At 46.0% G+C, this 12,304-nt stretch overlaps 1 protein-coding gene across 4 annotated transcripts in view; it reads right to left on the minus strand.

The window, feature by feature from the left end:
• The window catches only part of DOCK11 (dedicator of cytokinesis 11), a 328,799-nt gene that overhangs the window by 212,385 nt on the left and 104,110 nt on the right, over positions 1–12,304 (minus strand). For all 4 annotated transcript variants that reach the window (XM_060182487.1, XM_060182486.1, XM_007530393.3 and 1 more), the window contains exon 7: positions 345–479. In XM_060182487.1, coding sequence (XP_060038470.1) covers positions 345–479 — 135 coding nt within the window. The remainder of the gene's footprint in view (positions 1–344; positions 480–12,304) is intronic.

Below are 12,304 nucleotides of genomic sequence, written 5' to 3' on the forward strand. Positions count from 1 at the left end.
CCAGCTTCCCTTCTGCAGGGGGTCACTTTGCAAACGGTGAAGCAGGTCTGCAGGTGTCTTTCTCTCCCCCCCTGTTTTCCCCTCCCCTTTCATTTTCTCCCTGCCCTATCCAACAACAACAACAAACAACAACAATGGAAAAAATGGCCACCAGGAGCAGTCGATTCATACATAGTGCAGGCACCGAGCCCCAGCAATAACGCTGGAGGCAAAAAAAAAATGGGGTGGATGCATACACACAGTGGTTCCTGACAGTTGTTCAATAACCCTGTTGGAAGAGGAAGAGGAGGAGGAGGAGGAGGGATAGGAGAAAGAGAAAGAACAATGACCCCCCACAAGCCTACCTGAACAACATCGATGCAGGCATCCAAGTAGATGCAGCCTTTCGATTCCTTCGAGTTCTTCTCATCTTTGTAGGAATTGAGAATGTATGAACCATCAGGCAGCTGAGTTAAGTAAAAGTACCGTCTCTTGAATACCTATCAGGAACAAGCAGGGACACAGCTGTTACTCGCATGTGGCAGGTGAACAGGTATACAGTCTTCAGACACCCCCCTGAAACGTCATCTGAAAGTCTAATTTTGTAACAGTTCATTTATGTTAATGAGAGAGACAGAAAGAAATAATATAGCACTGCTCAGCACTAGCTTATGGTGGGGCTGGGGACTGAACCTGAGACCACAGAAGGGAAGTCTTTTGCAGAAGCACTATGAAATCTTCCCAGCCTTATTTATGTATTTAATTAGTTATGAGACAGGGAACTGAGAAGAGAGAGAGAGAGAGAGAGGAAGAAGGAGAAGGGAGAGGAGGAGGAGGGAGAGGAACAAATAGAACCAGAGCATAACTCTGGCACATGCAATGCCAGGAATCAAACTTGGGATCTCCTGATTGAAAAGTCCAACACTTAATCCACTGTGCCACCTCCAGGGATGCAGTTCTCTTCCTTACGAATGCTCAAAAGGAACTCTCAGTTAATCAAAGAGCTAGGAGACTTAACACTTTCAAGTTTATAAAGCACAGTGAGAACAGAATGGCTCTCCCATTTTACTGCAGTATCCTCTTCCTGGTTTGTGTCAAAGCTGTTTGTTCCAGTAAGACATGGGAAGCCGTGTTGGGACTAACTGGCCTCCTCTGTCTCTCTTCATGCAGGAGTCTGTGTGAAACTGTGAATGCGCCATTACCATCCCTCATCTGATTCTCCAGTGAGCTTGCTCTCCCTTAAGAACTTTCTATTTATTTATTTATTCCTTTATGTTGCCCTTGTTGTTTTCTCGTTGTTGTAGTTATTGTTGTTGTTGTTATTGATGTCGTCATTGTTGGATAGGACAGAGAGAAATGGAGAGAGGAGGGGAAGACAGAGAAGGGAAAGAAAGACAGACACCTGCAGACCTGCTTCACCGCTTGTGAAGTGACTCCCCTGCAGGTGGGGAGCTGGGGGCTGGAACCAGGATCTTAAGGCTAGTCCTTGTGCTTTGTGCCATCTGTGCTTAACCCACTGCACTACCGCCCGACTCCCCTTTAAGAACTTTGATGACAGCGAGGGTACTCCTTAGCCTGAGAGCTGCTCAACTTCTGGCAAGGATTTTCTCCCCCCCCCAAGAGACATGAGTAAGTGAAATACAGAGATGTGTTAAGGTGGGGGATTCTTTTGAGGGAAAACAGTCCACTATGTGCAGCTTGTTTAAATCTCATTGGCTCCTTTCTTTCTTTCTTTCTTTCTCTTTCTTTCTTTTCCTTCCTTCCTTCCTTCTTTCCTTCCTTCTTTCCTTCCTTCCTTCCTTCCTTCCTTCCTTCCTTCCTTTCTCCCGCTCTCTCTCTCTCTTTTTATTTTTACTTGATATCACAGAGAGGAAATGAAGGGGGAAGGGAGCAAGAAAGATAGACACCTGCAGACCTGCTTCATTGCTCCCCCTGCAGGTGGAGGGTGCAGAATCCAGGTCCTTGTACTTGGCCAAGTGTATGCTCAACTGGGAGCCCCACAGTCCAGCTCCCAACCCTCATTGCTTTCAAATAATTTTTATTTATTTATATTTACTGACCGGATAGAGACAGAGAGAAGGTGAAGAGGGCGAGGAGAGAGAGAAAGAGGGAGACAGAGACGACCTCATTGCTTTTCAACAATTTTTATTTATTTATATTTATTGATTGGATAGAGACAAGAGTGAAAGTGAGGGAGAGGAGAGAAAAATGGAAAGAGATACAGCCTTGTTGCTTTTAAATGATTTTTATTTATTTATATATATTGATTGGATAGAGACAAAGTGAAGAGGGAAAGGAGAGAGAGAAAGAAGGAAAGAGACAGAGATACCTGCATCCCTGCTTCACTGCTCTTGAAGCTTTCCCCCTGCGGGTGGGGACCAGGGGATTGAACCCAAGTCCTTGTACGCTGTAATGTGTGTGCTTAACCAAGTGTGCCACCACCCGGCCCCCTTTTTTGTAAAACAGTTTTTATTATTTATATTTAGTTATTGAATTTATAGAAATTGAGAAGGAAAAGGGAGAGAGGGAAAGAGGCAGAGAGACACTTGGGAGTCCTGTTTCACCACTCGTGAAGCTTCATTGCTCTTAGAATGAATGAAAAGAGGAGTCAGGCACTGACACCCCTGCTAGAGTGGGCATGTTAACATGTACAAGGACCTTGGTTCAATCCCCTGGCCCCCACTTGTAGTGGGGGAAGCTTTATGAGTAGTGAAGCAGTGCTGCAGGTGTCTCTCTGCCTCTTTCCCTCTCTATCTCCTTCTTGTCTCTCGATTTCTCTCTGTCTCGCCAAGGATAAAAAAGTGTGGTTGAAAAAATGGATAGACAGGGGTCGGGCAGCAGCACAACGGGTTAAGTGCACATGACGCGAAGCGCTAGGACCAATGTAAAAATCCCGGTTCAAGCCCCCCAGCTCCCCACCTGCAGGGGAGTCACTTCACAGGCAGTAAAGCAGGTATGCGGGTGTCTATCTTTCTCTCCCCCTCTCTGTCTTCCCTTCTGTTGGTATGCTTCTAAGACCCCTTCTGTTTCATTGGTTTAATCCCCCCTGCTTAACACTATATTCTATTTACATAACCACTGTTAACTAAGCACCAGCATGCCTGCAGGGCATTGGTCTAATCCCCACTGGTTCATGATGTGTTTTTGCTCCGCCCCCTCTCGTAGTACACCCTGACACCAGTCACTTTCCACTCCACCCTCTCTACGAAACATCCTGTTTCCACCCTACTTGGCCAGTATATATATATATAAGGACAGGATTGTGATTATAGTTAGTTTAGATGGCTTAGATTGTGCTGCGTTCCACATGAATAAAGAGATACTGCGTACAGCTCAGCCATGAGTCTCTGGTTGTCTGTCTCCTGCCCGCGAAGCTAGCCCGGCATCCCTCCTCTCTCCGTTTGTCTCTGTCCTACCCAACAACAACAATAACTACAATAACTACAACAACAATAAAAAATCCAACAAGGGCAACAAAAGGAGATAGATAGATAGATAGATAGATAGATAGATAGATAGATAGATAGATAGATAGATAGATGATAGATAGATAGGAAAGATGGATGGATGGATGAAAAAAATTCATGGTGGTGAGTGGAACACTCTAACACGTTAGACAGGCATATGGGAGTGGCTGTGTAGACTATACAGTATTAACAGAGGGAGCCCTGAAAGAGTTTATTCTTCAGCACCAATCCAGTCACTGTAACAACAAAAAAACACGAAAGTTTAGAAGGTGTCTGTCAGTTGAGCCACGGGTACATACGCCTCAGGTACTTGTGAGAATGCGCACAGAGACTCTCATATCTGACTCATCTACATCTACATGTACTGGAGCTATAACTGAAGGACTCTAGATTTGGAGCTTGATAACTCACCAGCTAGAGCACACACCTTGCCTTGAGCAAGGCCCCAAGTTTCAGCCCTGATGCCACATGGAAGCACCAAAGCACCACAGCAATCTCCATGGATGGAGAGGCCATACTGTAGTCTCAGTCTCTCTCCTTCTCAGTCTCTCTCTCTCTCTCTCTCTCTGAGATAAAAATGAAAATCCAGCTGGGAACAGTGGAATTGTACATGTGCAAGGCCCCAGCACAACATACACACAGATAAAAAAAAAAATCCAGATATACATTTAAGGAAAACATTTCTCATAATGGTGATCATTAATGACTAGGAATGCTTATCTTCGTTAAACAGCTCACATCAGTTAATAAAAATACATACTGAATTCTGGTCCAATGAACATATATTTATTAAACACTTACTTTGTACAAAACAATAGTATTTTTTGCTACTAGGGTTATCACCGGGGCTTGGGGGCCCCCCAAAAAATTCCACCCCTCCTGGTAGCCATTTCTGCCCCCCCTTTTTTTCTTTCTCTTTTCATAAAGACAGAGAGAAATAGAGATAGGAAAAAGGGAGAGAGAAGAAGAGATGTCTGTGTTACTGCTCCACTGCTCTATGAAGCCTGAACCCCACAGGTGGGGACCAGGGGCTTGAACTCAGATCTTCACACATGGGACTCCGCCAGGTATATCACTGCTTAAAGTTATACTTTTAAAAACATATTGCACATTTTATATACGGTAAACCCTCAATCCCTGCCAACAAGAAATAAACAAAATAAATAAACACAGAATCACCTATGAGATATTTTAATACATTTTTCCACGAAATTAATGTGTCTAGAAATAGAGGCAATCAAGGGGCTGGGCGGTGGTGCACCCAGTTAAATGCACACATTACACTCTTCAAGAACCGGGGTTCAAGTCCCTGGTCCCCACCTGCAAGGGGGAAGCTTCATGAGTAGTGAGGCAGGGCTGCAGGTGTCTCTCTGACTCTCTTCCTCTTTATCTCCCCCTTCCCTCTCAATTTCTCTCGGTCTCTACCCAATGAAACAAAAAACTCGGTCTACCTCGCATAAAGCAAATAAAATAAATCTTAGAGGCAAGGAGCCTGAGAGTTTAAAAAAGAAACAGAAATGGCAATCAGATTAGTAGTTGAATTCTGATCTAAGGAAAGCAAATACAGAGTCCACTTGCAGGGTGGGCAGACAGCATAATGGTTTTGCAAAAAGACTTTCCTGTCTGAGGCTCCAAGGTCCCAGGTTCAGTCCCAAGCACCACCATAAGCCAGAGCTAAGAAGCGCTCTGATGAAAAATAGAAGGGGGGGGGAGAAAGGAGGGAGGGAAGGAAGGAAGGGAGGGAGGGAGGGGGAAAGGGAGAAAGAAAGAGGGGAGGGAAGGAGGGAGGGAGGGAGAAAGAGAAAAAGAGAATGGAAGAAGAATACACTTACAGAGTTCCAGATCAGTGTGTCAAGAAGGAGAAAACATAAACCAAAGTGTTCATGGCACAGAGTCAAATTCTAGGCTCTGAATTTTGTTGTTCCTGCGTTCAACTGTCTCACCATGTACTGGTGCTTGGTGTTTGCCTCTTCCAATACCAGCGACTCACATTAAAATGGGGGTGGGGTTCAAAGGCCCTATAATGGCTGTGAATAGCTCCCTGTACCATCACAGTCATGGCTGAGTGCCTCGGGAAGGGAGGCCAGTTCATGACCATGTGTGGGGGGGTGTCTGCAAAGCAGAGGATCTTCTTAAATTTTCTTCTGTCTTCTTTTTTATTTTTTTTTATTATGTGTTGGCTAGAAACAGAAAGAAATCAATACCTGCAGCACTGCTTCATTCCTGAAGCACCCCCTCCCTCTGCCCTCCCCGCAGGTGGGGACTAGGAGGCTGAACCTGGCCCGTTGCATATGGTCACGTGTGTGCTCAATGAGGTGCACCACCATTCGGGTGAATATGTGTTTATGTGTTTCCGTTTCAAAGAGAACAGAGCTGTTGAGATGAGTGTAAACAGCAGTAGTAATGGCTCTACGTCTCACTTTTCATCTGAAGGCCTCAACCCCTTTATAATCAATCTGTAGTTAATTCTTTACATGCCATCTGAGGAGAAACATCATTATACACATTCGACCTAAAAGCACACTGAGAAGCCAAGCACTTGCTCTAGCTGGTTAAAAAAAAAAAAAAAAAAAAAAAAAAAAAACAGGCCAATTGGGAGTCTGGCGGTAGAGCAGCAGGTTAAGCACACATGGCGCCAAGCACAAGGACTGGTGTAAAGGTCCCAGTTAGAGCCCCTGGATCCCTACCTGCAGGGGAGTCTCTTCACAGGTGGTGAAGCAGGTCTGCAGGTGTCTATCTTTCTCTCCTCCTCTCTGTCTTCCCCTCCTCTCTCCATTTCTCTCTGTCCTATCCAACAACGATGACATCAATAACAACAACAATAACTACAACAATAAGACAACAAGGGCAACAAAAGGGAAAATAAATAAATATTTAAACAAAAAATGTAGGGGCTGTTTACTCCATGGCATACTACCCTGCAATTAAACAAGATAACTGTCTGTCCTTTGGGACAAAAGAAATCAACTACATGTGATTATGCTTAGAGAAATAAGTAAAAAGAGACCAACACTAAAAAAACAACAAGGGCAACAAAAGGGAAAGTAAACAAACAAATATATATACCAGGCCAATGGATACAAACTTGGCTAAGAATCCTAAGACAGTGACAAGCAAAGAAAATCTTGTCCAGGGACCCCCCTAAAAAAAAAAATCACTCATCGGGTAAAACACAAGCCTTGCTGTGTGTGGCCCAGGGTTCAGACCCTGGCACCACATGGGCGCACCAGATTATGGGGATAGACAGGAGGAGGACTCCATGAATGATGGAGGTGCACTTTGCTCTTTCCCTCTTTCTTTCTTTCTTTCTTTCTTTCTTTCTTTCTTTCTTTCTCATACTTTCTCTCTAGCTCTCAAAAAAAAAAAAAAAGTAAGAAAAGACAAAGCAGAGCAGTGGAGATAACTGAAGCCAGACCCTGGGATTATTCTGTAACACTACAGAAAATCACCAAGTGACCTGGGGAGGAGGTGGTACAGTAGATCAAGCATGAGGTCCTGACTTCAATCCCTGGTACTGCATGTGCTGGAGTGATGCTTTGCTCTGGTTTTCTCTGCCTCTATCTCTTGATGATTAATACAAATAAATTAAAAAAGAATACTTCCAACTTTGGGCTACTAGAAACTGTGCCGCTATAATGACAGATGAGTGACTAAGAAAGTCATGGTACATATACACATTGGAATACTGCGCAGCTGTTTAGAAATGATGGCGTCATCTCCTTTGCCACATCCTGGATGGAACCGGAAGGTATCCTGCTAAGTGAGATCAGAAGAAGGAGGAGAGGGGAGGAGGAGAGGGGGAAGAGAAGGAGGAGAGGGAGAGGAGGAGAGGGGGAAGAGAAGGAGGAGAGGGAGAGGAGGAGAAGGAGAAGGAGAAGGAGAAGGAGAAGGAGAAGGAGAAGGAGAAGGAGAAGGAGAAGGAGAAGGAGAAGGAGAAGGAAGGAGAGAAGGAGAAGGAGGAGGAGGAGAAGGAAGAGGAGGAGAAGGAGGAGGAAGAGGAGGAGGAGGAAGGGAGGGGAAGGGGAAGGAGAAGAGGAGGAGGAGGAGGAGAAGGAAGGGGAGAGGGAGGAGGAGGGGAAAGAGGAGGGGAGGGGGTGGGAAGGTGGGAGGAGGAGGAGGAGGAGGAGGAGGAGGAGGAGAAGGAAAACAGAATGATCTCATTCATAGATGGAACTTCAGAAACATGGACAGTCAGGGGAAACACAAGGGGAAGCATGGACTGGGTGTGGTGTACTGCCGTAAAGGACTCTGGGGATGGAAGCAAAGAGAGATGGTGGAGATGGTGTTGGGATCCTGGTGCATGACGGGAAAGGATTAGGTTGTCGAAAAGTGTGCCTTGCAGACACCTACCGCAGGGACATGAGAAATTGGACTCAGACATCAACAACTATTCTGTAAACCATTAACTCCCTAAAAAAAAGTGTGGGGGGGAGTGAAAGGAATTTTAAAAACTGGAAGGAAGGAAGGAAGGAAGGAAGGAAGGAAGGAAGGAAGGAAGGAAAGAAGGAAGGAAGGAAAAGAAAGACATTTTTAAGAGGAAAACAACCCAAAACCTAATAGAGTCTTTTCCAAACTCTTCCATGCAAGAATGACCAAAACGCCCTTCACTCTCTGGCAAGTCCATCCAGCAAACCAAAATAGTGTCTCTCTGTAGTGCTTTTATCATCCTCCTCCCCCTCTCTCCCCTTCCTCCCTTATTCCTCCTCCTCCTCTTCCTCTCCTCCTCCTTCCTTTCCCCATCTTCATAATTTTTGCCCAGATGGTGAACACAGCTGAAACATTTGCCTCAGTGAAAGACAAGGTTCCTGAAAAATGGTCCCGCTCAGACCACCCAGAAGAATGAAACCCAGGGAGGAAGCCAACAGAGTTAATTCCCAGGGCTCAGGTCCTGCCAAGTCTCTCTCTCCCCCTCTGCATGACAACCTTTTGAACACTGGCCACATGACCCTTGCTGGAGGAGGAACAAAGGCCTTTTGTCGCTCAGATGAATCAAAGATAGAAGCCAGGCAGGGAAGTGGGAACACCTTGCAGCCTCAAATTAGAAGCGCCTTTTATCATGCTCTGCAGAGCATCGCCACAGGATTTACCTGTGGGTGTTACCTCCTGGGTGATTATTTGTTGCGAGATTACCCAGAGCCCTAAGAAAGGATGTTCCATGGGTGGGTGGGGGGGTGAAGCAGACAGGGTCAGTATGCCTGGGGGTAGTGTCAGAACGAGGGTGGGCAGACTTCCTGGACTCATTCATGGCTCAGGCAGAAGAACCAAGAAGAGGGGCTGGCAAAATAGCTCACTTGGAGACTTTGCTGCTTTGCCATGTACAAGGCCAGGTTTGAATTCATTCCCCAGTGCAATGGAGGTCGCCTCGGTGCTGTGGTCTCTTTCACTCCCTCTGCCTCACTGCCACTGCCCGGCCCCCCAAATATTATTTCTTAAATATTTTATTTGTTTACTGGATAGAGACAGAAATTAAAGAGGGAAGAGTAATATAGAGAGGTTGACAGAGACAAAAGTCTCTCATGGGGGAATCAGGCTGTAGCATAGCGGGCTAAGCGCACATGGCGCAAAGCGCAAGGACCAGCTTAAGGATCCCAGTTCGAGCCCCCCAGCTTCCCCCCAGGGGAGTTGCTTCACAGATGGTGAAGCAGGTCTGCAGGTGTCTATCTTTGTCTCCCCCTCTCTGTCTTCCCCTTCTCTCTCTGTCCTATCCAACAACGACGACATCAATAACAACCATAATAACAACAACAATAAAACAAGGGCAACAAAAGGGAAAATAAATAAAATAAAATAAATATTTTTTTAAAAAGTCTCTCATGCCTGAGGCTCTGAGATCTCAGGTTCGATCCCCAGCACCACCATAAGCCAGAGCTGAGCAGTGCTCTGGTCTGTCTCTCTCTCTGTCTCTCTCTCTCTCTCTTTCTCTCTCTCAGAGAGACCTGCAGCCTTGCTCTATTACTCTTGAAGCTTCCCCCACTGAAGATGGGGACTGGGGACTAGATTCCTTGCACATCATAATGTGTGTGCTCAACTGGGTGTGCCACCACCCAGCCCTAGACTTTTTTTTTCATAGAGAGAAGGAGAAAAAGAAACAGAAAGTGGGAGAAGTACTATAGCACTGCCCCAACATCCATGAAGCCTCCTCTCTGCCTGGTACTCCCATGGGGTAACCAGTGATGCAAACCCAGGCTCCTATTTGTGGTCAGGTGTGAGGTCTACAAGAGCAGTGTCCTTGCCCCAGGTCCCCTATTCTTCCTTTAAACAAGTTGTCGCAGTGACTGTGTGCCTCCTCTCCCCACCCCCAAAGGCTAACACCTTATATGAATTAATAAGGAAGTCAGTATCTCTTTGGTGACAAGCTCAATGGCTCCTAACTGTGTCCGGCACAGACAACATTTCTGACAAAGGCTTCCAATAAGCCTTCAACATGCCTAAGAGTGGTATGGCTGGGTCACGGGGGGTGGGGGGGAGAGCAGAGGGTATTTATATGTTTGTTTGTTTGAGGACACTTCAAACTCTTCTCCACAGAGGGCTGCACCGGTTTGTACGCCCACAGATGTGCAGCCCAGTCCCCCTTCTCTCTGTGTCTTCACCAGCAATAACCATTTCCTGTACTGATGACACAAACCGGTCACACGGGTGTGAGGTGGATAGGCATATATTCAAAGGACAGGGAAGCACAAATTTGAAGGGACATGTACACGCCTACATGCATAGCTGCATTATTCCCAATCACCAAAGAGTGGAAGCAGCCTAAATGCCCAGCGACAGATGGCAAGATAAAGAAGTTGTGGGGTCTATATATAATGGAACACTCCTCTTTAATTAAAAAAAATTTTAAAAAAAAGAGATTGTAGCATGTGGAACAAAATGGATGGAAGTGACAGTGATCGCATTAAGCGACATAAGCAACAAACTACTAATGGATGGTTTCACTCATGTGGGAGTATAGATGACAAAAGCAAAATAACTTGAGGGGGGGCAGGGAAAGGGGAGGGGAAGGGGAAGGGGAGGGGAAGGGGAGGAGGGGAGGGGAAGGGGAGGAGAGCAGGGGAGAGGGGAGGGGAGGGGGGAGAGGAGAGGAGGGGGGAGAGGAGAGGAGGGGAGGGGAGGAGAGGGAAGGGGAGGAGAGGGAAGGGGAAGAGAGGAGATAGGGAGGGGAGGGGAAGAGAGGAAAGGAGGAGGGGAGAGATGGGGAGGGGAGAGGAAGGCGGGGGGAGAGGAGAGGAGAGATGGGGAGGGAAGGGGAGGGGAGGAGAGGAAAGATGGGGAGGTGAGGGGAGGGGGAGAGCAAATGATCCAATTTGAGCCCCAGGCTCCCCACAGGCAGGGGAGTGACTTCACAAGTGGTGAAGCAGGTCTGCAGGTGTCTATCTTTCTCTCCCCCTCTCTGTCTTCCCCTCCTCTCTCCATTTCTCTCTGTCCTATCTGACAATGACAATAATAACTATCACCACCACCACCACCACAACAACAATAATAATAAACAAGGGCAACAAAAGGGGCAGAAATGGCCTCTAGGAGAAGCGGCTTTCTGGTGCAGGCACCAAGCCCCAGCAATAACCCTGGAGGCAAAAAAAAAGTTATTAAATAAATAAAAATAAAGAATAGGGCTGTAGAACTGGGATGGGTTCTTTGTGTCTGGTTTAATTCTACTTTAAATGGAAACTAGTGTAGAGCCATGCACATCTATGGGTATTCTAATCTCTCTCAGTTGATGCCCCCACATTTTATACTAAGCTAGAGGTAGTTGAAAGTATACGATATTAAGAAAAAAAAATCACTGCAGGTGTCTATCTTTCTCTCCCCCTCTGCCTCCCCCCCTCCATTTCGCTCTGTCCTAGCTAATGACAACATCAATAATAACTAGAAGAACAATAAAAGGGGGGCAACAAAAGATAAAATAAATATATTTTAAAAAGAACTTTTCTTTTAAAAAAAAAGTAAGACTTTCTCTTCCTGCTGTTCTCATAAACATAGTGTCCTTGGCCTTGCAGCAGTCACACAAACACACACACACACACACACACACACACACACACACACGTGTTTCTTCAGTGAACTTCTCTTTTGATTTGTTACTCAGGCACTAAAAAGTGGGGCAGGGGAGAGAAGGCCTCCCAGAATTGTCAAAAGAGTGAAGACTTTTCAATCTCAGTGTATAACAAACAGCATCTCTCTCTCTCTCTCTCTCTCTCTCTCTCTCTCTCTCTCAAAAGCCAGAAAGGGCACCAGGAGTGAGTCATTTATCAAGCACTTGAACTTGCAACCCTGCTAACATACCAAGGAGTTTCAACCTCCCAGCATAGGGAGGAGGGAGCCAGACGAATGTAACCAAGTCTAGCCAAGAAGATGCATTGAGGTGGGTGTCCCAGGGGGTGGCCATGAATTCTCAGCGCTTTGTTTTTTTAAGTGCAAACCTAGTTCAAGACCAGATTCTTTCTTGTTCAATATATCATCGGCTCCCTTCAAGGAAGGAACAAATGGTTCTAAATACCATGGGAGGGTCATGTCAAATATCATAGCTCTCCTCTCCCCATGAAATTCCTTACCCAATACAGAAAGGAGTAGAAGAAAGCGGATGTTCTCTGGTGGCTGCCTGACAAAGCCAGAAGGTAAATGAACTGGTTTTGTTAGGATGGGAGTTTTCAAAGGGTTCATTTATGCTCTGCATCTCCAACTGCTCTCCAAAAATCTTCCAGGAATCGAGGGTGGCCACAGGGTGTGTTCCCACGAAGGAGAAAATTACACACTGAGGGACTTAATCACCTCTGGACGGGGCCTGTCTTGTCTTAACATGAACCCCAAGAACAAAGCAAAAGGCAAACTCTCGAGTGAGATGGCGATGGAGTCTAGCAGCC

Source organism: Erinaceus europaeus, chromosome X (genome assembly GCF_950295315.1).
Source record: "Erinaceus europaeus chromosome X, mEriEur2.1, whole genome shotgun sequence".
Lineage (NCBI taxonomy): Eukaryota > Metazoa > Chordata > Mammalia > Eulipotyphla > Erinaceidae > Erinaceus > Erinaceus europaeus.